Consider the following 24,656-nt stretch of genomic DNA (forward strand, 5'->3'; position numbering starts at 1 on the left):
TGATGACGAAATCACAAGATAAAAGTAAAAGCAAGAACTTTCGATGGCTAAAAACTTTTATAAAACGTAAAATTGATGACATGCACATGCAAGTGTTGGAAACAAAAAGACAAATCAACGAAATATTATAGACGTGACCTTCGTACCGTTCACAGAAACCCAAGCCCTAGGCTGACCACATTCAAGGTGTACGACTAGCATTATCACCATGCTGCAAAAATGGCGTATAAAATAGTATTGACCAAATTGTTTTTATTCAAGCGTAATCACTTTTTATATATATATATTATTATTTACTAAAATTTTGAAAACTTCCCTTCCAAAATCATAAATTAATTAATTATCAGAAGGTCTTGCAGCCTCAACAGCCACCCAACTAGGGGCCTTTTTTTTTTTTTTGTGAAAGGTGTGGGGGTTGGGGGGGGGGGGGGGGGGGGGGGGGGATATATATATTTGTATTTTTTTGTGATTTGTGAATTTGTGATGTTCCAACCAGCATCACACACCAGATCACAAAACAAAGTAAATGACAAATATATCACCAGGACCAGGAGCGAAGACGCATTATAAAATCTAAATCATAACCATTTTGAATAATATATATATATTAAAAAAGTTGAAAGAGAATAATTTTTTTCAAAAAAAAATTTAAAGCACAAAAAGACCAGATAAAGAGACCATAAAAACAATGTTTACAAATACAAATATATTTTTAAAATGTTAAAAAATTGAAATTATCAATAGATTTTATTGCTAGCAAAAAATATGATATTTGCATTTAGAACAATTGGTCAAAATCAAATATATTACTTCGTATTTCACTTCTGCTTTTATAGAAAAATATGAAAATAATTTATGGAGTAAAGCTTGCAAAAAATCAGAACCTGAACGCGAAAAAAACCAATATTTTAGTCATCGCGCCCAAATCCCTTTTTCTTTTCAAGAAAAAATTCGACTATGTGCATTAAATCTGACAAAGAAATCACATGGGCCCATGGACACCTAAAACGGATTACGCGGCCCACTCATTCGTGCAAAAAATAGAAAAACTCAATCAGCTCCCTGGCAGCCGGATTATAGCATTTACGAAGTTGCTCTATAGAGTGCATAGCGCACAGATGCAACTTATTGAAGAAATATTAACCGGCCATCAGGGGTCTCGTGTCTTTTTTTCCCCCTCATTTTAACATTTTCTTTTTTTCTTGGAAAAGAAACATACCTTCATCAGCTTCATCAATTTCTGAAAGAAGTTTGGGCAAAGCATTAAAGTATCCGAACCTAAAATTTAACTTACGCAATGCTCCTCTTTCCTATTGCTTGCCTCCACAGCACAAGCTAGAAATGCAAACATGGTTAGTAGAAGATATTTAAAAAATAATCCATGAAGCTACTGTCCAAAAGCCGACCACTCAACTAGATCTGTATCAAGAAAACCAACAGAGAATCAAAATTAGAAAGGAACAGCCCTGTGTTCATCCAGTGCAATGTGCTAAATCCTTTTTTTAAACATATAAAAAGCAATATTATGGAACTAGTAGTAAACCAAGTTAATACATTTACCTCACTGGAAAGGAAATTTAATACCAGATTTATCACCTAAATTCTGACATGCAACTTCATATACATATTTACCTCAAAAATCAGATCTGTTGCTTGTTTAGTATACCCTTTTCCTTTTATAATGGTGATAGTCCTCTCGATTGTCTTCATCTGACCTCCTGGCCATCTGCCACCTATCATGACTCAAATTGTCACATCGTGTTGTTTTTGTTTTGTACCCAGAATGCCTGCAACTTCGGCTAGAACCTTTCTCCCTTCTTTTCTTTTTCTGGTCAGTGGAATGGTTTGGTTCCAAACTAGATTCAGAGTTACTGCAATGTTTCTGGTGCTGTCTCTCAGCATCATGCTTAACTGTCCTTTTAGCTTCTTTCTCTTTATTAGTTGGATAATGGCTCCAACTAGAATCACTGTCACAGTGCTCTCTGCAGTCATTGTGCTTTTTGGAGCTCCTATGACCATGTTTATGCCTCTCCTCACTATGCCAGCTGGAGCTACCGGGCAAATCATCTACTTCTGACCTTGACCTCTCCGAGTGATGATAAGGCCTCCGATTTTGACCAGCAATGTGAGAACTTTTCTCATGTCTTTCATCATCAGAATAAACATCATCATCAATGGTATGTGGATGCCTACGTTTCATAAGTGACTTTTTTGTAAAGCTGTCTTCAGAGTAGCTTGCACTCCTTTCCCTCTCAGGATAAAAGTTTTTATCACGCCGTCTTTTTGCCTCATCACACTGACGTCCTTTAACATCATCCTCATCATAAAAGTGTTTTCTGATGCACAAAAAATTAGCATATAAGAAGAAAAAAGATATGCCCAAATAAAACTACAATTTAAGTGTTGATAATGATAACGCGACTTTCCATATCAAAGCTTTAAAGAGAGAAAAGGAGGGATTTTGTTACAACTTTCTTCAGACATTTTCCCAAAATAGAAATTAGTTTAAAGCGCAACAAAGAATAAACTTGTAGACACCGATTAAATCCAGAAAAACAAGCTGAAAAACTGTTTATTCACCAAAATTAACAGAAAAAGAGTTATACGAGGTAAAAATTCTAAGTATTTGTACACAAGGTTGTTGCTTAATATGGAAAAGAAAATATACCTCATGACATTCTCACTTGTAAACTGGGGTCCCTTATCATAATCTTTAACATCCAACTCGAAATGAAATAGTTGGTGGTCTACATTATTTTTCACTGCAGGTGCTATGCCTCCCATCCTTGTAAATCCCCTGCAAAATGCCCCAGAATCAAAACCAGACCCATGACACAATAAATGAAATACATGTTTTAGAAGGCATTATGAAAAAATAAATGGACTTACCGAAAGGCAGGTAACCCACCAAACATAGATGGCACATATGTAGGAACATGAAAAGGTGAAGCAGGAACCACTGTTGCATTGAAGGGCATTATACCAGAGTTGCCATATGGGTTTGCAAATGGCCTGATATTGGGAAACGGAGGTCCATTCCAGTATGGTGATACATAACCAGGCATTGCTCCTGGAAACATACCATTGCCTATAATCCCAGTAAAACGTAAACACAAAAATGAGCCTTGCACAGTAAATAGAAACAAATATAATGACAGCCAAATATCCAGCATTTACCTCTTTGAAGCATAGGATGTGGACTGGAGACAGCTGGGCAATCTCTCCTCAAATGACCAGGAGAACCACACATGTAGCAGACACGATCCCCCTGAATTCAATCAGGCAAATAATTATTCCACAGCACTATCATTTGAAATATTGCAAATATGTAACAAACAGATAACAAACTAGAAAGTTAATCAGGACAGTGCAAAAATAGAGTTCAACGATATGAAATGCAACACTTAATCATTTTGCAGAAACCTAACATTTAAGAAGGTGAAAACTGAGAATATATGCAACACATATTACTGATGTGTGACTGGCATTTGGACCCCAGAAGAATGGCACAAAATAGAGACACATCCAGACAGATAACATACGAACAACAACTATTATTGAAACAGCCCCTCAAAGATATTTTCTAGAATGAATATGTGTGTGTGTAACTTCAAGGTAGATCATGCTGCATGCTTAGGCATGTCAAGTGACGATTACATTCAGTTCAGGAGATGATAGACAAACATATTACCTTTTTGAGTCTTCCAGTCTCCACATAACCCTTCTCTGCATCTGCCAGTATCACCAAGTTACTCAGAACACAGAAGACATACACAGATATCATATCTACATTAAAGTTGGGTTAAGTCTCTAAAATTAAGTTAAATGTTCTACCTGCAGTCGTAACCCCCAACACCTTCTTCCTCTTGACATTGGATTCAGCTGTAGTTACACAAGATAAAGAATTTAAAGTTCCAAGAATGAAGAAAACAGATAATAAAATACGATATACTAAGTAGTCATATTAAAAGCAGTATATTTAGCATCATGTTTTGAATCTTAAGCTGCTAGAAGCTAAAAGACTATAGTCACAGAATCATTATGCAAATTGCTTGAGAACTTAAGATTATACCTTCCTCGTTAATGGGCTGGTTTTCCCCCTGGAAATCAGCAAAACCTTCCAGGCCAACAGGGAGTCGCTGCATCTTGTGAACAGGCAATTTAGAGATTTTATCTTTAAGAAAATGATTGGAATTGACAAGAGAACCTGTGCCACCCACCGATTCTGTAGGATATTGATTGGATCCCCTCCCTGTTGCAGAGGGAGAAGGAGGCAACTCTGCTCCTCTTTGAAGGACAGAGACAACGCGAGAAACATCGTTCTCTTGAATTCCTGATTCTCCATCTGTTTTTGGATTATTAAGCAATTATTCAATGTCCTGGCAATGGTAAAAGAAGAAAAAGTAGAGAATATATTAGTTTCATACCTGGAGCATCTCGATGTAAAGCATTTTCCGAACCATTAACTAGAATTTGGGACTTCAGGAAACGCTCAATTGCTAGCCTCAGTGACACATTGGGTAACAAATCTTCTACTTTGCATTTGGTAGAAAAGCATTTGGGACACCTTGCCTTTTCAACCAGCACATGACAGATGCCTGCAACCAAACACCATCATCAGGATAGGAGACAACATGTAAACATTAAACAACCTTATCACACTAAAACTTCGTACAAGAAACAAGTACTCTGGAGCTAGAGAGCATTTTGTACCCAATTTTTCTTCCAATATTAATAAAATTTAATAAGTATCCACTTACAATGCATAGAAAAAAAAATAAGCAACGATGTCCTGAAATCAACCAACTACACTGCATAATACTTACATTTCATGCAGAAACTGTGCTGGCAGCAGGGTATCATAACAGCCTCCTTAAAGAATGTGTCGCAAAGAGAGCATTTCAGCTCTGACGGAAAATCAGCAGTTTGCATTGCTCGAAGGCTGACAAAACAACTCTTTCAACATCGACAGAACATTTAAAAGTGAAACAAGAAAAAAGAAAGGCAGATCTTGAGACTAAATAATGACAATAAGATAACTGAGGGGACAAAATCTCTTACTCAGACTGTTTAGTATTCAGTTCAATGTCAGGTTTAGATTTTGTCTCTGACTCTTTGTGACCTGATATATGAATAGCAGCATGGTAAGTCAAAACTTTTTTTTAACAAAAGGCCTTTCATATAAAGGTGGGGTAGCCAAAGGAAAATGAAACATTCCGCACCTTGTGGGATGGCCTCACTAATGTCACTCACTTCAAATTTATGACATTCTACCACAGGTTGCTCAGTGCACCTGAATTCATAAAAAGAAAAAAATACATTTATAAGAGAAGAATAATAGTACTGTTCTATACAAAATAGTGCAATCATAAATAAAATGATTAAATAATGCATTTACAGAAACTAGAAATCCAAGGGTTGATACCTTTTTAATTTGATATTTATCTCCTCATCACCAACACAAAATTTGTGCTCAATATCAAGACCAATGCCAGATAAGTTTGCATCAGGTACAGGGCATAATTCTGCCCCAAAGTCATCAAAGTTGACAGTTTCCACATTCTGCAAAATGAATATTATGCCATCACTTGAAAAAAGGTGAAACTAAACGAAGCAGAAAAACTTATTTTAAGGTCACCATATGTATGTACTAGAAAAGTTTGTGATTCAACATCCATCTAGAAATTCATTGACTTACTAAAAATGAATTAGTAGAATAATTAAAGCTTAAAAAGAGGCAGTGAACATAATGTAAAACTTCAGGCCAAGAAGAAAGATATAGGTTAAATTATAAAACAATTTTTTTTCTCTTCTCATTTCTTGTAAACAAAATGAAAACTACCAAAAGACCAATGCTAAATCTGTTTATTTCGTATCAACATAAAATTATGCAATTATTATCTCCTATGACAAATAGTTAGTTGCAATCGATTTAAGGCATAAAACTCACCTCTGGATGAGAGGTTTTGCTAATATTGGCGTCTCTGGTTGGAAAATTTTCAAGTGAGCCAGCACGTTCCCTGAACAGAATCAGCATCATAAGTAAGGAACCACAATAAAATGTCCCATATTAAAATTTGAACATAAAATTAAACTCGACTGAAAAGGGACTAACCCCGCAGGAACTCTTTTTATGATCACACTCGAACCACGAGGAATTTGAAAATCGTCATCCACGTATTCTGCATTAAATCCATCAAACAACCAATTTTCAACCAATCAGTCTAAGTTTGTGAAGAAACTAATACAAGGCCACGTTTGGCTAGAGAAAATCAATCTTCCATTTAAAATTCCAGTTCCATGTAATTCATGAGCTTACTATAACTATGAACTTGAGTTATACGTTAATTCTTGTTCCTATATAACATTAAGAGAAAACGAAAAAAAAGAAAATAGAATTAAAGCAGAGAGCGGGAGAGGTGACCTTGACCGGAGATAGGATCAGAGAAGAGGAGATCGAAATCTTGACAAAGATTCAGTTTCTTGTTTTGGACGATTCTGGATTTGAGATCACAAACTGAAATTGAAGGCCGGTCCCCAATGTCGACCGAGTCGTAGTAAGGCGAGCTTCTGAATTTGAAGCGGACCGACATGGCTGAGTTGGAAGCGGGGAGTTGAATTGTAGACTCAGTTTCTCGATTAGACAGGAGAAGTTAGGAGGGATAAAGAAGAGCGATCTGGTTATGCGGACGAATTGAGAGAATTTGGGGATTCTGTTCGCTAGAATTGGGAATAAAAAGGTTTCATATGACGGGGCGGGTACGGAGTGATTACCACCAGCCTTATAGAAGCGGGGTTCGTCCGAAAATATAAATTAAAAAGAGAAAAAGAGGACAGAAGTTAATTTGGGTATGAATCCGAATACGTTGTTTGCCACACAATTAGGGTACAAATGTGAATAATCCATTAATAAATCGTAGATAAATATAATTATTAGAAATTGACATGGGTTAAGGCTATTGATTGATTAATTTTATAATATTTATAAATTTTTTTATATTTATTGTATTATTCTTCCTTAAATTTGAAGAAAATATGCATTACGCAAAAATAATTTATTTTTTCTTAATTTTGAAGTATTATAGATTTTAAATTTAAGGACAAATACTTCAAATCATAAGTATTATAGATTTAAATTTTAAGACAAATAATGTGTATGAGTATGAATATTTATGTTTTTTTAAAATATTTTTTTATTTTTATTGCTTGCAATCAACTAATAGAGAGAGATAGAGCAAGTGAAGAATCTTTAAATAATGAAAAAAAAAACCAAGTACGAAGTTTGAACATAAAATTTCAATTTGATAAAAAAAATTTAGAAGATAAAGATGTGTGAGTTCATTCATTGAATCTTTAATATCCTTTTATTTATTTTTCATTCTCTCTTTAAATTGGTGACAAAGATTTACGTCAATTAATTTGTTACATCAACCCAACTACCTAGACCACCTAAAGAATTGACCATCTTAACATATCATTTAACTTTGAATTTCAATTAAATAAAAAATTATATATAGTAATATTTTATATTAAATGCAATAATTGACAATCAATATGATAATTTTTAATATATTTAAAAAGATATTATTCAATAACATCTATTAACAAAACCTTCTTAATTTTTACCCAATTTTTTATACGTATATTTTTTAACTCCAAACACATGTCACATTTTTAATCAATTACAATCACTACTTTTAATAATAACTAGATTATGACCCGTGCGTACACATGGGTCTCTTCTTATTTTTTATTTTTTTTTATACTCTCTATGAAAGGAAGAAATTTTTTTGAGACTTCCTTTTAAGTATGCTGTAGATTTTTAAAATAGACATATCAACAAATGTTTTATTAAAGGCACTCAATTAAACATATTTTCCTATAATTACCAGTAAAAATATAAATAATATTTTTTTTCTTTTTGTAATAAACAATGCATTAGCTTTCTTGTTGAAAATATCACCCTCAAATACGAGTAGGACTGTTCGGTTGCAATCGAGTAACTGACCGAAATGGACTACAACAGCAACCATCAACTCGATTACTCGATGGCGGTTGCTGGCATTGGTTGTGACCGATGGGATTGGTACCACTGTGATTCGGTCGTCGGGGCACTCTCCCCCCCAATAGAATCGATCGAAAAACCAAGGGGAGGGGAAAATTCTATTAATCGGCTTCATTAAACCTCACCCCTGTTCTGTCTTCCCTTGCCGACCTTCCCTCTTTCTTCATTTGTCTCCCCTTTCTTCTTCCTACTTCTTTCCTCTGCTTGGTGCTCTTTGTCGTCTCCTCCTGCCGGCATCTATCCTCCTCCTTGCTGCCGGTCACCTCTGTTTCAAGGTCTGTTTATTGTGGGTTATCATGTGATTTATTTTCATGGCTATTTTCATATTCATGTTCACTTAAACAACCAATCGAAGTCAGCTTCCATTGGTTGATTTTTTTCTTATAACCAGTGAGCTTCGATTGGTTAAAATTTCTCATCAGTTTTGTCGATTTTGATTTCTTGCAATCGAAATCAACCGAAATTGACCGATGCAATCCGTTGAATAGGAGGAATTCCTTGGTAATGAAGAATCCCAATCGTTGTTGTATCTGTAAGTCGTGACCTGACCACAATCACAGAGGGCCCATGGGCCAGGTCCAGCAGTCCAGGTTCGAGAGACTTGCATTCGCATGATACTGGGCTTCGGACAACAGTCTATGGGAGACGACAGAATCAAATCAAATCAAAGCAAAGAATCATTGGAAACTGGAAAGCACAAAGCAAAACCGTCTATGGGAAATCAACTGGTTTGAAACATTTCTTTAATTTGAATCTATCAAATTTGAACAGGAGCAAGCTCCGGTGCCACCTAAGCTTCAGCTTTCAGGTTGCTGCTGCAATTGAAACGGGTAAGTAAATGAAGCTTTCTTTGCTCGGTAGTTAATACGACGCTGTCAATTCAGAAAATTGTAGTTTTGAGTTTGAACTCGGGAGTTTTGTCTCGGGTAAACGTTCTTTGATTGGACCAAGGGTCTCTTTTGTCTTTCACCAATCAAATTTCATGCAGCCTCAATTATTGGATTGAAAAAGTCTCAATAACAGGTTGCAAGTCATTAAGAGTTTTTAACTTTTGTTTTTAAACCCGTAGAATGGTGCGGATTCCTTTTCCTGGGAAATTTCCTTCTCTCGAGAAAATTGAAAATTTATTGGTCAAAAAGAGAAACGAAACATTTTTCCTCCGATGTGAAGTCTTTGGTAGAGTAATTGAACAATATTGCAGCAAAACTTCACATAGAATACTTTGTCAGTCCTGCATATGCAAAGCTTCATCTAGGTGTAACTATTACTCTATTAGGACCTATGTTGAAAACTATTGCGGTGGGATCTGGTTGCAGTAACATTAACATTTATGGGTCATGCATGTGGTCCTTGAAAATCTGTTTTTGACTTATATTGTCTTTTAATTTGGTGTGTTTATCTCATTTTTTAGTGTCTTTCCTCTTTGTTCTTTAAAGTTTGCATGTTCAATTGTTCATCATGGGCAGGCCATTAGTTAACCTCGTATCACTTAGTCAAAATCATGGTCATTTCGAGCAGAGAAAGGTGGGGATTAGTTAACCTACCATAATCCCTCGAGTTATCATTATAGAGGCAGAGTGAAGAGAAAGGCCCTTTGTTGATGTAAAGTGTTAAGCTTCTTAATTGGAGGGGTGAGCTTGTTTTCTATATCAGGCATGGTTACTATATCATAGTCATAGTTTTCTTGCCATTTTGGTTGCACGAACAGATGCGTTCGTCATGTGAAATACTAAAAGTGAAGGCAGCTGCAGCTGCAGTTAGGCAGGGGCCCTGGCTTCCCCCTTGGCTCTTGAAACCTTGGCTTGACCTTTTCTCAAACAAAAAGGGTAAATTTTGACTTTGGCTTACTCCAAGAAATTATGAAATGGCCCCACCTTATGAAAGTTTCTAATTGGCATTAGAATACTTTATAATCATTCGCTCGCCTTTTGAAGTTCTAAACCTATTTATTAATTTTATTTCTTGCACTATTTTAACGTCGGTGTTATCAAAAGAAATAAATATGTTGACACTAATTATTGCATCAGGACTTATGAAAGAAATTTAAGTTGCTCTATTTTGTATACAAATCAAATTTACATGTAACTTTTCTTTTTTTTTTGCTTCTTTTAATTCCTATATTTCACTATTTAGTTTTTAAGATTTTTATATGTTTTATTTTATTTTAATGAAACTTATATCAGTTAGATTTTAATTTATATTTGATCATTCATATGCCCAATATGATTATTAGCTTTGAAGTTAATATTATTTTACCTATCAAAAGAAATTCATTTTTTTCCCTCAATTACATTATTATTTTTTTACATTGCAATTACGTCAGTGTTTCTTTGAATTTTGTATACTTTCTATGATATTTTGCAATTAGAAAGGTTCTTTTAACTATTTTTTATTCTCATTTTAATTATAATTAAGTATATATGGTTTTTATCCCGACCCCGGCAAAAAATTTCTATGGTATAGGAAACAGTCTGAGTTAGAAAATTGTTCTATCTTTTGTTCCCTTCATGTAATTAGAAACATCGGTATCATGAAGAGTCTCTGTCATCATCGAGAAAATCATAGTCTATGTCTTATTCCCAAGGCGGAAGGAACTCCATAAACGTGTGAATCGTGAAACCTATCCCTGTCATGGCTTTGCTGTTTCTATGATGTATCGTTTACTTTGCTCAAAGGTTAGGTAGCATTGTATTTTGGTCAAATATATGCACTCAATTTCAATTATAATCTGGAAAAGTAACCATTTTTTTTTTTTTACTTTAGAAGTTTCTATTTTAGAATTTTACCTCCAGCAGCCTCGAGCAATGTGTGGAATATTGTTTCTGCCGAAACTGTAATTTCTCACAACCAGTCTAGGGCTTTTCTCATCAACCGTCATTCAGGGTTGCAGGTCAATAGTTTTCCATAGTAGTTCAAATTATGAAGGGTAGTTTTGCTGCAGGTGGGGATATTTCATGGCACAACATGCAAAATGTTTTCCAATGATTTGCATCAATGATCATGGAAACAAGTAAATAGGCTGATAATGGTCTTTTCATTTATTAATTTGTATAGGTTAGTTGGATTTTCTGCTATAAGTCATACTGCAGATAAAAGAAAGAAATGACTGCAGATATTTGGTATGACTTTGGTTACTTGTATTATCATCTCTAATAATGATTTATAATGATGCTTTGACTCTGCATCCAGCTGCTGTTGGCAATTGTGTGAGTAGAGCCCATCTTTACCAGGTTTTCTGCTTATATGTTTACAGTTTCGCAAGTATACATATCTATATATACATATATTTAACATGAGAATAAGTACTTAGAAAATTTTTGGGTGGTCATGAGGATGAGTAGAGCTAATACTAATATGAATCTTGCATGGCAGGCCAACAACTGAGCTGAAGCAGGATAGGAACCACTTTTTTGTTGCAGATACCTATTGTTTGAAGCCCTCGTAGCACATATCTGATTAAAATTGGTATTTTACATTCGGAAAGTATTCAAAAACAAAGTTTATGACAAGAATTAAATCATCACAGTGTACGGTTTTCTTCCATTATTGCAGACACATGATGAAAAACTGTTCATGATTATATCAGTGAGCCGTGAAGCTTCTGTCACGTAGTTTGTCTTATGAGATGTATAACTATTAATGGTGATGGATCGGTTGTTATTTTGTTTGTTACACTAGATTCAATGTCACCATAGCATCTTAATCAAAAGAAACAAACCAAATAAAGGCGCATCTTATCCTGCCGCGTGAAGAGAATAGTAATGCAGAGGAGCAAGCTATGATCAATTGGGTTTCAGTCTCTTCAACTGTCAACACTAGCATTAATGACCTGTAAGAAAATAGTGGCTTGATTATTTGAAAAGAGTGTTTAGAACATACCACGTGACTCTTTGGTCTCATGCTTAGGCCTTTGAGATCCACAAGATCTAGGAGAGAGACTAGGTGTAAGGTCTATAATAAAACCAATGATCTTGCCATTCCCAGTTATTAAAGTAATAAGACAAATTTGATGCAAAGAACTGAATTTCTGTCCTCTTTTGGTGAAGCTTGCCTCTAATAAGTGAGGGTCATGTCCATTTCTGGTGTTTGTTTTAACTGGTGGAACAAAGGGACTTCGACTTGGCTAGGAAAAATGGTCTTAGGTTAGCGAATCAAGTACTTCTTCCTTTGGAGGCAAAGATCTACACGGCTTATCTTTTGGGTTGAGAGCAATGTGAAAGTGGAGGAAGGTTACTTAATCCAGTCACTCAACCAAGAAAAGAGGAAAAAGAGTTGTGGAGATATTTCTGTGAAAATCAACAAGTTCTGCTTGACTGACATTTGATGTTAATGTTACCCAACCTTTCTTTTTCTCTTCTCCCTTCTTCCTCGCTTCTGATAGGGCCAGCGATGGCAAAATTCACCAATACGACAACATTGATTACCAAATACTTATAATATGAAATCGTGGGGCAAACCCAAAAGCGAGTTGCAAACAGCAAACTGAAATTTGCTCCAATAACTTGGGCAAAGACGCAATTTGTTAACAAAATTTCAAGCTTCAATGCCATTCCCTTAAGTTTTATTCAAAATTAAATAATACGCTCCTGCTTTCCCTCCTAGACGTGAAAGTAGGCAGTAACTTCCTACATTAAACATAAAGATCCTGAGGTAGCTTTCTCTCCCTCTGAGTTCTATTCCAGACATTTGTTTAAACACCAAATGCAAGTGTCTTGTTTACATTTTCTTTTTGCTGGGTGTATCACCGGTAGTTGGGCTTTAACCAGAGACAGCCACCACTGCAGAAGTTATAGAGAAGTTAACTGTTTTCTTTAACATGCAGACAACCTATCCCGTACATATTAATATCTCTGGCCTAAAAATTTGATGTTCCCCATTAGCATACCGTAAAGGAGACAATCTCCCACGAAACTGGCTCAAATTACAGAAGTTCAACCCTGTTGACTTGCAAACTAGGTATATTAAATATCTCCATTTCTTTTATTCTTTCAAGGCTTCAGATTTGAGAACGTGACTATAAGGAAATGAGTGCAATAAGAAAACTAATATTGTTTTTAACAATAGAATGATGCTAAAGGTCTAAGAGGATACATTAATTTTTAACAGTTAAAGATCGAAAAAACCACAAAAATAATTGAAATAATGGCATGCAGGGTCTACGGAGCTTCGTCAGTGTGCTTGGTGACCTAACAATCTCCGCTTTGAAAACGTTTAATAATTGAGCTGAAATGCAGATAAAGCCTCTTATGTAATGCGTCACTTTGGTGTAAGTTATAAAAAAATTTTGACCATAAGCATCAATATTTCAAGGTGGGACGAGACCGATTGGCCTATGATATGATCGGGGCCTTGGGAATAGATTAAGAAGTTTTAACTAAACTTGGTGGGTTCTTAAGGATCCATCTAATGGTCAATTGCATTGAAAGAAATGTCCTTACCTAACACGACAGGTTCTCCTTGGTGATCACGTGCCTCAACATTTCAGAGTCGCGGTAAAAATTTGAAAAAATCAGACAAGGGGAGGACCATACTTGCCTAGTTCACCAGCAAATTGGTAGAGCACAAAACCAAATTGGATCCTAATGATTGCCATCTTTGTGAGATCAATGAAGTAAAGCAATAGTCGGTAATATTCGAGCAGGAACAAAGTGGTGAATATAATGGTGGGATTGTCTCTGCACCGCACATGTGTCATACGCAAGAGATTTTTGGTCCCATCAGCAGCCATCATCGGCGAGGTCAAGTGAATAAAAATGGGGTTGTTTTGATCCCATGACATCGCGTCATCACTCATCCCTGTTATTTGTATTTGTCTTCATTCAAAAAGAAAATCATTGTGGAACCCTTTTAACATAATTTCCTTTCCCTATGACTAAAACTTTCCAATCCCCGTAGAGGCTAGAACTCATTCGAGGATGGAAAATGTTAAGTCACCTTGCATGATTGCAGCAAGGAAATATTGTTATTGGTTCTTCTCTTTTTTTTTTTTTTTCTCTCTTTTGGGTGGGAGCTGAAACTTAAGCTACTTTGAGAACAAATACAGGAAGAAATTGCAGTAATGAATTGACAACCACCATGAATTTCCCCGACTTCGAAGAATTATTGATTAGAAAAGACATGCTAAAAGCTTATGCGTTGCTTTCAAAACATGGAAGTTGCTTTCAGATTTACTATCGCATGTGTAGCATGCCAATAAAGAGAATTGCGATAAATGACTGAGCTCTTCATATGTACTATGATTACATGATAAGTTAATGAGGAACTTGAATCAAATGATGAGAAAGATACAAGGTTAGCATACAGACTCGTTGATGATTTGTTTTCAACTTCCAAAATCTAAGTTACTAAAATTTACAGTATGGTTGCCCATGACATGCAAGTTGCAACTGGCAAAGTAGCAGTACTTATGAGAGAAACATACAGGCCCTTTTGTTTTATTCACATGTTTCTTTTTTTTTTTTTGCTGTGTTGGAACTGCAGCAGTGATTTTCCTATCAAGGCCATTCGTCGGGTTCAAGTAAAAATGCTAAAGAGTCTAAATCCATGGCGGCATTGTCATCAAGACAAGGATTTGTGGTCCAATCCTTGAACATCGCTTCATCAATCGAAAGGGGTTGCACAGGATCCAGGGATGGATTCTTGTTGATGTCATTACTCTCCTCAGAGTCTTCATTGCTTGCTCTCAGCTGATCATTGATTTCAAAGTTCAAGAAATCCTGGCCATGACTATACAACGCATCAAGCACTTCGGTTCCGTGGTGGCTTTGGACACTCGCATTATTATTCATTTCTTCATGATTTGTCAAGTAAGGTTGAAAATCTTGATGCTCAGATGGGTCAATATCTTGAATTGGTGGTGGCTGTAATGGGACCAGGACTTTGCTGCTGCACCTAGTGGCTTTGGTTCGGATCACTTGGATTTTGGTTTCTGTAGCCTGTGGTGAATTTGAGGGATCGGTGACATGGGGCTGAGTTGTTAGCTTTTTATGTCTAGATTTGCTATGGGGAGTTTCTGTGGATGTAGGCGAGGATGCTTTAGCTTTGGCTCTCTTTCCCAAAGTAGTGTTCCAGTAGTTTTTGATTTCATTGTCTGTTCGCCCAGGTAGCCTTCCAGCTATTAAAGACCATCTGCGGAATACCAAGGCAGTCGGCAATGAATACCAAATATACATGTAACACTCGATCGAGTAGAAAAACATGAAACGGGGAGAGAGTGAGCAACCTGTTGCCAAGAAGATTATGGAGTCTGATTATGAGCTCCTCCTCGTCATGGGAGATATTGCCTCTTTTGATATCTGGTCTAAGATAATTTAGCCATCTAAGTCTACAACTCTTGCCACACCTCTTCAAACCTGCATTTGGTAACCATCAGTTGCAACTTAATGTTGGTCCATTTTGAGCAGCTGTAATTTTACTTTGGGTCTTTGTGAAGGGTCATGGTAAAAGGAAGCAGGGAGAAAACAGAGGAAAAGATACTACTTAAAAGAGGCCAAGCAAAGTGTGAAGTATTAAAAGAAAACAACAACAATAATAATAATAATACCAGCTCTCTTGGGGAGGTTTCTCCACTTGCCTTCTCCATGAGCCTTAATATATGCTGTAAGTATTTTATCTTCCAATGCAGTCCAGGCTCCTCTGTTGAGTCCTTCTTTGGAGCAACAAGGACTCCTCCCCATCTTCCTTTCTTTCTCTACTTCTCTTTCTCTCGCTCTCTTTCTCACTGTCTCCCTCTCTTTGTAAAACTATAAAGTAAAGAGGACCCATGACCCTTTTATAACCCCAGTTAGTCAAGAAACTAAACTGCTGATGTAGGATTATTTGTAGGAAATGTGACTGTCGTACAAATATAGATATTGGTTTGGTTAGGCTTTAAGAAAGCAAATACTAAAGTCTAACAAGAAACTATATTTGTTATGTCTCCATACAAATAGATCCAATTTTTAAATAGGAAATATATTATGAGCCCAAGATTAAAATTTAAACCCAGCTTTTGGTTGAAGGAGAATATATATTATTGGCTTAACTGTGTTGAATTTTCAATGATTCCCTATTGCTACTGACAAAGTATTAAGATTCAATTAATGAATCAAACATTAAGCTGGCAATGTTGTTGTGAGGAAAAGATTCTCTCCATTGGAAAAAGAAAAAAAGAACTTGAAACTATATCTGATAATGTTTTTTTTTTTCATCAAGGCAATGATAAAATCTTCAGTAAGTGCCATGCCAGCTGTATATGCTACCAGTATATACTTTCTCAACATGTGGGGAAAATAAAAAAAGCTAATCTGGGGCGATGATGTGCTGCGCTGAGACTGGCAGCAGATGATACACGTGATCCAGGAAAATCTATAGCTTTTCCTTTTCAACTCACATACGAAAATTGTACCATCATACGTTTAGACACATACGATTTATCAGTTTAGTGGCTTCCACAAGCAAAGGAATGCAACCTGAATCTCTCAACATCTTTGATTTCTTTACCTGTGTTTTCTTGCCCAAGAAACTGAAGCAATTCTCTGTTAAAAAGAAACAAAAAGAAAGAAATGTTTTCCCTTCTTGGTATGTTTGCTTCAAACAGCTGCAAAGTTCATTGTGACGGTGCCCCTCCATTTACGATTTTTTGTATGTCTCCGACACAGAATTGGAAAACGATGTACAAGCATAGGGCCAACGCAATATATTTGGGGGCTCTAAGGGATCCATACAGTAGAGTTTCTGCAAGTGAATTTATAGTTGGATGATAATATTAAAGGATAATTCTTGGATCCTTCCCCCTCTGGTTTCTCTCTGACTTTGTTCATCCATATGCTTACCTAACCATTTATGAAATGACCCAGCTAAAGTATCAAAAAGGAACCATGGGAATTTAGTTGATTCGAGCTCTGAAAAGGTTTATTTTCTCATCAACCCTTCTGGAAAGACCAAGCATTTGCATTGGGCTACTTTGCTTTTGTTTTTTTGTTTGCCTGGACCACTTTGATATGTTTTGTTCTGTCATGCATTTCGATGTCATGGGATTTGATATTTTAAAGGCAAGTTGGTTTTTGTACCAGTACATATTAACAGACAAAGAACAGATTCAGAATTTGTGATATATCAAACAATGATGTAAATAAAGTTTACTCGAGAATTCACTTTTCACTTTTTCTTTTGCTCTCCCCTGTTTTATTTGTTTTGTTGTTTTTCAAGCCATGGCTACCCATTTGTAGCAGTTCCAGTTCTGCTTTTGTTCTTCATCTAATGAATATAATCCCATTTTTGCTACAGAAACTGACATAGAGAAAAGGGTCATCAATATTTGAATTATGGGATTCTAATTCTTAAAGCCTAGTACTAGCTCCTATCAGAATTTTAAGTGATAGAAGTTATTTGAACAGAAGGCATGCAAGCCATGTTCCTTGATTAAGTATATAACCATAATGATAAGGTTACAAGTTCGAAAATTTACATAAACAGATTACAGTATGATCAGCTGCAGTTGTAGAACTTGAATCCTTATCCTTGTCTGGTTAGAATTCAGACTTCCCTCCAACAGCTCCAACATCCCAGGATTGCCAGACAGCATTTACTTCTACATCCGAGGATAATGCCGACAAACCTCCAAACTGAGTCATACGGCTGGGGTTGCAGGGCTTGCAACCGGGAGCACGTACTCATCTCAAACATGTCCGCACCAAAGGCTGAAACTAAGCAAATGAAGTACGTTTAGAAGGAAAATAAAAAGGTCTGCAGTTAAGAACTCTGGATGTCAAATCATGGCACTGAAATGTGGAAAAGAGCCACTCGACTTTTTCAGAATTTCGAGGCAAATTTTATTACAGGACGTACAGTAAAGGTGCATTTTCTTTTTAGCGTTCTGATGAATTACAGTGGAAATAGAAAGATTCTGGCTTTGTCATCCACTTGTGAACACCTGTATTAATTCTTCATGGCAAGAACGAAGCCCCCTGCATTCTCGTCTGCTTGCGGGTAATTTTATTGCCATTTGCCAGGCAAAGCAATTAATGAATAATCCAGTTTTAGATCTCCAACTTCACCAGATGCTTGGACAAAATTAAGTATCGGGAATTTAATACTCCACTATGAGAAACAATTAGGGCGAAGACCGTTAGACAGCAGGCTTTTGCCTTCCATCTCCCATGAGAACCGGTAAGTCTACTGGTTCAAACAGTACATAATCATCACAAGCAAGCAACAATATTCTAGAACAAATAGGATTTTGGTGTTAACACGCAATGGGAATGGGATGTATAAAAGTAAAGCCCTGTCTACTCCTGAGGTCTGCTATGGGTTGCTTTCAGCCTTCAGGCCAAAAAGGTAAACTCTTCTAATTCTTTTCATGCCTGTGGTTAGGTCTCATCTAACTTTCAATCCTTCAGAACAAAACACTGAATTCTGATGTTTTAAGGTACTAGTATCTACTCTAATCACGTTCTGTTGGTCAACGAACCAAACGTTTGAACTATAAAAATCATTCATGGCCAAGTCCTATGATGTACCAAAATTTTCTTTTTCCTGTTAATTATTGGTGATCATGCAGAACGTGTATGTTTATTATTGTACTGAAAAATCATTTGAAGAAAGAAAAGAAAAGATCATGAGAATGTGGCGTGTGTTAGTAGTACTGTGGAGGGATGTTTGGATTGAAAGCTGTGTCAGATTTTGGCATCTTGCCATTTCTCTATTCAAGTCCAACTCAAATGATTTTGTAGAGGATCCAAGTAATATCTTGAGTTCTTTCTGAAAATTAGTCCACCATCTCAATTTTCTTGCTTCTACTTATTGCTAGTGTATACAAGTTAGTAGTTAGCATAATTAAAAAAAAAAAAAAGTCTTGGAAAACCCTTGGTGATGTTGACATACTATCTATCACAGTTTTAAAAGAAAGATTGAGAGATTTCTTTATTAATATATGTACGTCTATATGTGTATACAGTCATATATCAACCTGCATGTGTTGTATGTATATATTGATCTACCAAAGAAAGTCAAAGAATTTTACATAGCAATTTTCACCAGAAGGCATGGTTGATAAACAAATACAAATATGAAGAGGAATTACTTTTAATTTTTTGTGTAAAAGCAAGGTTCAATTGACTTTTAAGGTAAAATTTACTTCACTTCACTTCACTCGGACTTCCTGGTTCTGGGCTTCTCTTAAATGAGCTTGACCGAACGACGCTGGGAAAGAAGCAACCCCCAAAATTTGCAATCAAAGGCAATCAGACAAAAGGATTGTCCTCTCTTTTAAGTTAGAAATGCGAATATGGGATGCCTAGAAAAGGAAATCTGTGGTCTGTACAATTCAGATGGGACCTGAAAGAAGAATTATAAGCAATAAACAATTCATAAAGGACCCAAAATTAATTTTTTTTATATTTTTTAATTCAAGTGGCATGGTCTACCATACTTATATACTATATAATTATTTCTTGGTATAACCAAAATACTAACATTACATGAATGCGTGGAATCATTTTTTACTATTAAATTAGGCATTCCTAGTAACAGATTCGACATCGCGTCACTCCGTGATTTCAAAATCTTTGATTTTGCTGAAGTAAAGTTGAACGCTGAATACCAAAGGTTGTCCTCCCCTCCCATGGCATCAATTATATATATATACTACTCTTATTTTAATTTGAATGATGAATTTTAAATAGAATTAAAACCTGCTTGATTTTTTTTCAGCTTTTTACTTTTTAAAAGTAAAAATCAAATCAAATAAGATTTTTGAGAAGTTCTTAAAAAAAATAATTTTTTTTCAAAAAACAAATTTTGTAAACAAAAGAACTTAAACAAAAACTTCAAAAAGGAACTTTTTCCTCTTTGTTTTTAAAAAATACATTAGCTTTTCAAAAAAAAAACCCCTTCTTCCACTCAATCTCCCTCTTCTATCCTTCTTTTGTAAATCACCTTTATCCAACGTAAAATCACGATTTCCCTTCTCTCTACCTCTTTCTACACAAACTACTAAAGAAACAAAAAACCAACAATAAACCTACCCACAAAATAACAAAGTTTAAGATTTTTTTGTTCTTACAAAAATTAAGAAAAAAGAAGACCCAAAATTCAAAATTGTATTCATGTACTATTTAAAAGTTTTCTCTCTTCTTCACCAGAAAATATAATATTATTACTAGTATATAAGTTTGAGAGTTATTCTATTTCTTTATAGATTTCTCTAATTTTAGGATCTAAAATCGTATATAAACTTGAACTAGATTTGTTCTTATTAGGTGATAGAAGATGGAATTCATACCCTTTATGATAATTTTAATTAAAATTAAAACTTATATAATTTATTTTGTCAAATAGCTTATCAAATAGTTTTACCTTAATTTTAAAAGCTATTATTTTTTATAAAATCTCCATAATAATTTTAAGCTAAAAAAAGCTAGATCAAACAGGCTCTAAAAATATTTGTTACAATTATTATTAATTTAAAAATATATATATTTTATAGAATATATGTTGAAAATTGTTACATTTACAGCTAATCATTCAATTATATGTGACAATAATTAAAATATAATACTCCTAATATTATTAGAGAGGGCCCTTAACTAAGACACTTACTCGGGAATGGTTTTGATGCATCTATGTATAAAGACAACCATTAATTCATTATTGAAGAATATAAGCTGTTCCTAACTAAAATTAAGTTGCAAATAAATATAGATGTTAGCAAGCTAACAACTCTATATGTATTTACTAAAAAAAACCAAACCACATACCCTGTCATTTCTTTATGCATTAGGTTTTCTTGGTAAATTAGTTTGGCTGTGTTTCCTAGTCCTCTTCACAGAAGAATATAGTAGCTTATAGTGTTAACCACGTGGAACTAATTAATTATATGAACTGAATTGAGGTCATAATTATTATATGTATAGGAATGTCAAAAACGAATAAGCTAACCATTTGATTATTAATCAATAATGCAATAAAATCTGTCAGGGTTTGGTCAAGAGATTTCCAATCAAAATGCAATGATGCAAACTTTAGGCCATCTGTTTTTCTTCCGGAAGAATATGGTCCTTGGGATGATTGGATTCTAGTATTAAAATCGAATCAATGTGGTATTCAAAACAAGTCATAAAATTTTCAACCATCAAAGACCGAGCCAAATGGGAGAATATGATCAAAGGAATTATTGAAGTTGACAATTAGCAACAAATCTTGTAGGTCATGACCTCTATATATAGGTACATGAATTTCCACAATTTAGATTCGGCCGGTGAGAGTGTATACTATATCATTGCAGTTACATCTTGCGGATCCTTCTTGGATTAATCTACAAATTAAGTTAAAGCTAACCCTAAAAGAATCAATAAAGACGTGGAAGGACAAAGGTATGATACAATTTGCAGACTGTTTTTGGAATGTTGATCTTAAACAAATTCATAATTAGAAAGTTGCAGTCTACCTTTCAGTCTTTTACCCCCAGAAGGTTAGATTCATTATGCAAAACAATTCAAAAAACAAAGTCATGTGACACCACAGTTTAATCTGATAGAGTTTAATCCATTAATTTATCTTAGTATAGTTTTAAGTACTTGATGTTAATTACATATATATTCGTAAACAGACACTGCCACATTCTTCGATCTGCGATATATGCACCAATTATTCCTGTCATTTATTCTGAATAGGACACATATATTACCTTCGTAAATAAGGTTGTTGCTGAGGTGTTGTCATTTTCTTCTGGCCTCATCTTCCATACCTTTTCGAGCCTGGAGATGTAAGGGTCACCGTCATGGCCTTGGCTTCCTCCTGGTTTTGATCAGACTTTACCCCCACTTTCACATGCCTTCCAACTAGTTTTAAACCTTGCATGGTCCCGTTGATCTTCAAAGACCGAAAGGCATGACTAATAGACCTATCTTATCCATCGTTATCTATCGATCAGCTCTTAGTTTTCATGAATTCTTATTAATTTCATCCCGGATTCTGTATATGTACGGTGAAAACATGCTAATTTCCAATATTTTCTTGAACTTGATCGCCAAGGTTCAAGATTTATTATACTGTCTATATTGTAGTACCCCTTTCCTGTAATTCGGATTAAATTAATGAGTTTTGCACTAATTATAAGTGCTGGAAGAAATGTGTTATAATAACCATTACAGAAAATATTTTACATATATAAGATCCAATGGAGAAGATATTAAATTGGCGAAAAAATTAATAGAAAAGAGGTGAGATTTTTGGGGTTCATACTTGAAATCGTAATTTTGATACCATGTAAAAAAAATTTTGCTATAAATGCTTCTATATATGCCACTCAAAAAGTTGAAGAATATTTAAAGATTTAGTATCTGGGAGATCTGTTCTAGAATCTCGTGAACATTATAAACTGGTCCTGTGTGGACCGACCACAAGCTTTGCCCATCAACTTGTACTGCTGGCATGTGTAAAGATTGATCTGTGTGAGACTGTGAGACAGCTTATACGAAGAGATAAGAATTGATTCCCTTTAGGTAATAAAACATTAATTTGCAGGTCTGCTGTCTATTTTTTCTGTTTGAATACTAACAGCAGAATTCATTGTAGCCTGCATGCAGTTGTATTATTGTGAGACTAATTGGACCCCATGCTGTATATATTTTATTGGCTTTAGGAGACAATTTATTAATTAAAACAGCCATGGATGAATGAACATGCAGTCTAATACTATATAGCAATCAATAGCTTTTCTTTTTCTCTTTTTTTTGGGCTAGCTTCCTTTATTATGGATGAGAGATTAGGATCTCCAACCAGAAAAAGAGCATGCAAGCTGAGGATGATGGATGAAGCTATAGGATTTATTACGGTTGTTGAGAGGCGGAAGATATCGTTGCAAATAAATTGGCCGCTTCTTGAAAAAGCATACATACATGCATGCATGAGCTTAATTTCCAAAGGAATGAAGTAACCAAGATAGACCTAGGCAAATTGTACTTAAAGTTCTGGGATGGGTTTGTTATTTAATGTTTCTTAATTTCAAAGTTTCAATTCTATTTGCATTGTGCTTGATTTAGCTTTCCTGCAGTCACTAGTGAGACTGACCAGTGGCCATAGATTTAGTATTTGCAAGATTATGTTCTTGTAAGCTCAAGTTGGGAATTAAACCAAACCCAATATGTAGAAGCTCCCCGCCCGGAGTGCAAAAAGTCCTAGAACACGTTGAAACGATAAAAGAGTTGTTGAAATCATGATTCGATTGACCCACACCATGTGTATGTGTTCGATCTTGACTTGTACTTGGTATATCCTGTTGAAGTTAAAGGACAATATTACAATAATTGGTGCTTAATTCCTCTCCCTTTCAGAAATTGCTGTCCTTTTCAAAAGAGAGAGAGAGAGAGAGACAGCAACAAACTTTCAAGCTTCTAGGCCTTGGTGGGAACGTTAGTTCAATGGAGCAGAAACAATCGGGAATGGTAGCTGAGTATATATCTTTATCAACTTCAACTTGATGGAAACAGCACTAACATGATCATGCCCTACACTAGGGTGGGGAGTGAGAGAGAGAGAGAGAAGTAAGCATTAGGTAAGTAATTAGTTATTTTGAGCCAGATACTACAGGCAATGCATCGCCCAATCGCGTGATTAAAGTGCCTCCACAGGAAATGACTGTACTCTTTCAGAGAAGGAATGATAATGCAATTTTTTTCATTACAAAGTTTCAACTGTAAAATCATTAATTGCAGCTTTGGTGACTTGTCTTTTAATGGTACATGCAATTGAATCACATTGGGATTGTGTTTTTAATTTGTAAAAACATTGTTGTTATCAATTTTAACAACCGAATCCAAATATGTTTAGTTTTGTAGATTCTCATATCTTAATTGTGCATGGTCCCATTGGTTATACATTAAAAATTAAATAAAATATTGTCACTTTTTTAACTTTTAATTATAATTTCACGCGTTGAAATTGATCATTTGTCTTAAAAAAATATCTTATGCTAAACACATAAATTCAGTTCTTAATCAATTGTTAATATTTTCATTAAATTGATGACATGATAATATTAAAAAAATAATTTTACTTTTCATTAATTTTAAAAATTATCTTTATAAAAATTATAATTTTTTAATTTTACAAAAAAAAAATTCTCTACTCCTCAGGAGAGGAGAGCACATCTGGTGCTCCAAGGGAGGGAGCACCAGATCGATGTTACTTCCCAGGAGAGGGGAGCACCGATCAGTGCTCCCTTTTGCTCGGTGCTCCCCTTCCCCCTTCCCTTGGGAGCACTAGGTCGGTGCTCCTAAGGGTGCTCCCCTTCCTAAGGGAGCACCAGATCGGTGCACTTGTAGTGAGACGGTTGGCTGGCAAATAAGAGCACCGTCCGTTGGTCACATTATTTGAAAAAAAAAAATATAAGAGAAAGAAAAACAGGTATTTTAGTTTTTTTTTTATTTTTTATTAACAGTATTTACATTTTTTAATCTCATTATTTATTTCAAAAATTAATGAATTCGGATGCGGTTAAAAGTTAAGGTAATATGCGTATTTTATCTTTAAAAATTATTAATGGATATAAAATTTTTTGAATTGAACGGTGCATCTTATATAGTCAACTGCTCCCCCGCATTCACTAGCG

The 24,656-nt window shown here is 35.1% G+C and overlaps 2 protein-coding genes and 1 long non-coding RNA gene across 7 annotated transcripts; 1 reads left to right on the forward strand and 2 right to left on the reverse strand.

The window, feature by feature from the left end:
* Window positions 1-1,189: 1,189 nt before the first annotated feature.
* Window positions 1,190-6,769, reverse strand: LOC18588138 (E3 ubiquitin ligase PQT3-like). Of its 3 annotated transcripts, XM_088810380.1 has the most exons (17): window positions 6,425-6,768; window positions 6,116-6,182; window positions 5,951-6,020; window positions 5,426-5,562; window positions 5,223-5,293; window positions 5,062-5,122; window positions 4,827-4,942; window positions 4,428-4,598; window positions 4,221-4,345; window positions 4,073-4,139; window positions 3,835-3,882; window positions 3,692-3,732; window positions 3,178-3,268; window positions 2,890-3,088; window positions 2,669-2,797; window positions 1,633-2,336; window positions 1,190-1,419 (listed from the first exon to the last, which is right to left on the reverse strand). In XM_088810380.1, the coding sequence occupies exons 1-16, from the start codon at window positions 6,591-6,593 to the stop codon at window positions 1,658-1,660; spliced, it is 2,241 nt and encodes a 746-aa protein (XP_088666506.1). In that variant the 5' UTR covers window positions 6,594-6,768; the 3' UTR covers window positions 1,190-1,419; window positions 1,633-1,657. The 3 variants fall into 3 exon arrangements, with proteins under 3 accessions (XP_088666506.1, XP_088666505.1, XP_088666504.1); XM_088810379.1 differs by having other exon boundaries at window positions 1,190-1,335; window positions 4,073-4,345; window positions 6,425-6,769; XM_088810378.1 differs by having other exon boundaries at window positions 4,073-4,345; window positions 6,425-6,769.
* A 1,212-nt stretch (window positions 6,770-7,981) lies between these two features.
* Window positions 7,982-11,737, forward strand: LOC18588140 (uncharacterized). Of its 3 annotated transcripts, none has more exons than XR_016028651.1 (3): window positions 7,982-8,340; window positions 8,554-11,295; window positions 11,438-11,737. It is a non-coding gene; the product is annotated as an uncharacterized LOC18588140 (long non-coding RNA). The 3 variants fall into 3 exon arrangements; XR_016028650.1 differs by having other exon boundaries at window positions 8,554-8,895; window positions 9,532-11,737; XR_016028649.1 differs by having other exon boundaries at window positions 8,554-11,737.
* A 2,567-nt stretch (window positions 11,738-14,304) lies between these two features.
* On the reverse strand, window positions 14,305-15,885 carry LOC18588141 (transcription factor MYB123-like). Its single transcript, XM_007012346.3, has 3 exons — window positions 15,609-15,885; window positions 15,288-15,417; window positions 14,305-15,193 (listed from the first exon to the last, which is right to left on the reverse strand). Exons 1-3 carry the CDS (start codon window positions 15,739-15,741, stop codon window positions 14,560-14,562), a joined length of 897 nt encoding a protein of 298 aa, XP_007012408.1. The 5' UTR covers window positions 15,742-15,885; the 3' UTR covers window positions 14,305-14,559.
* Window positions 15,886-24,656: the final 8,771 nt, after the last annotated feature.

This window comes from Theobroma cacao, chromosome 9, assembly GCF_053813885.1.
Source record: "Theobroma cacao isolate CCN51 chromosome 9, ASM5381388v1, whole genome shotgun sequence".
NCBI lineage: Eukaryota > Viridiplantae > Streptophyta > Magnoliopsida > Malvales > Malvaceae > Theobroma > Theobroma cacao.

Bases quoted from the DNA above. Each gene is read 5' to 3' on its own strand.
- LOC18588138 (XM_088810379.1), bottom strand. From the start codon at position 6,593: ATGTCGGTCCGCTTCAAATTCAGAAGCTCGCCTTACTACGACTCGGTC. The intron at 6,183-6,424 runs GTCACCTCTCCC...GATTTAATGCAG, and splicing joins TGATCCTATCTCCGGTCAAG to AATACGTGGATGACGATTTT. The intron at 5,563-5,950 runs GTGAGTTTTATG...TTCATTTTGCAG, and splicing joins GCAAAACCTCTCATCCAGAG to AATGTGGAAACTGTCAACTT.
- LOC18588141 (XM_007012346.3), bottom strand. From the start codon at position 15,741: ATGGGGAGGAGTCCTTGTTGCTCCAAAGAAGGACTCAACAGAGGAGCC. The intron at 15,418-15,608 runs GTATTATTATTA...TACCAAATGCAG, and splicing joins AAACCTCCCCAAGAGAGCTG to GTTTGAAGAGGTGTGGCAAG. The intron at 15,194-15,287 runs GTTGCTCACTCT...GGTATTCCGCAG, and splicing joins CATAATCTTCTTGGCAACAG to ATGGTCTTTAATAGCTGGAA.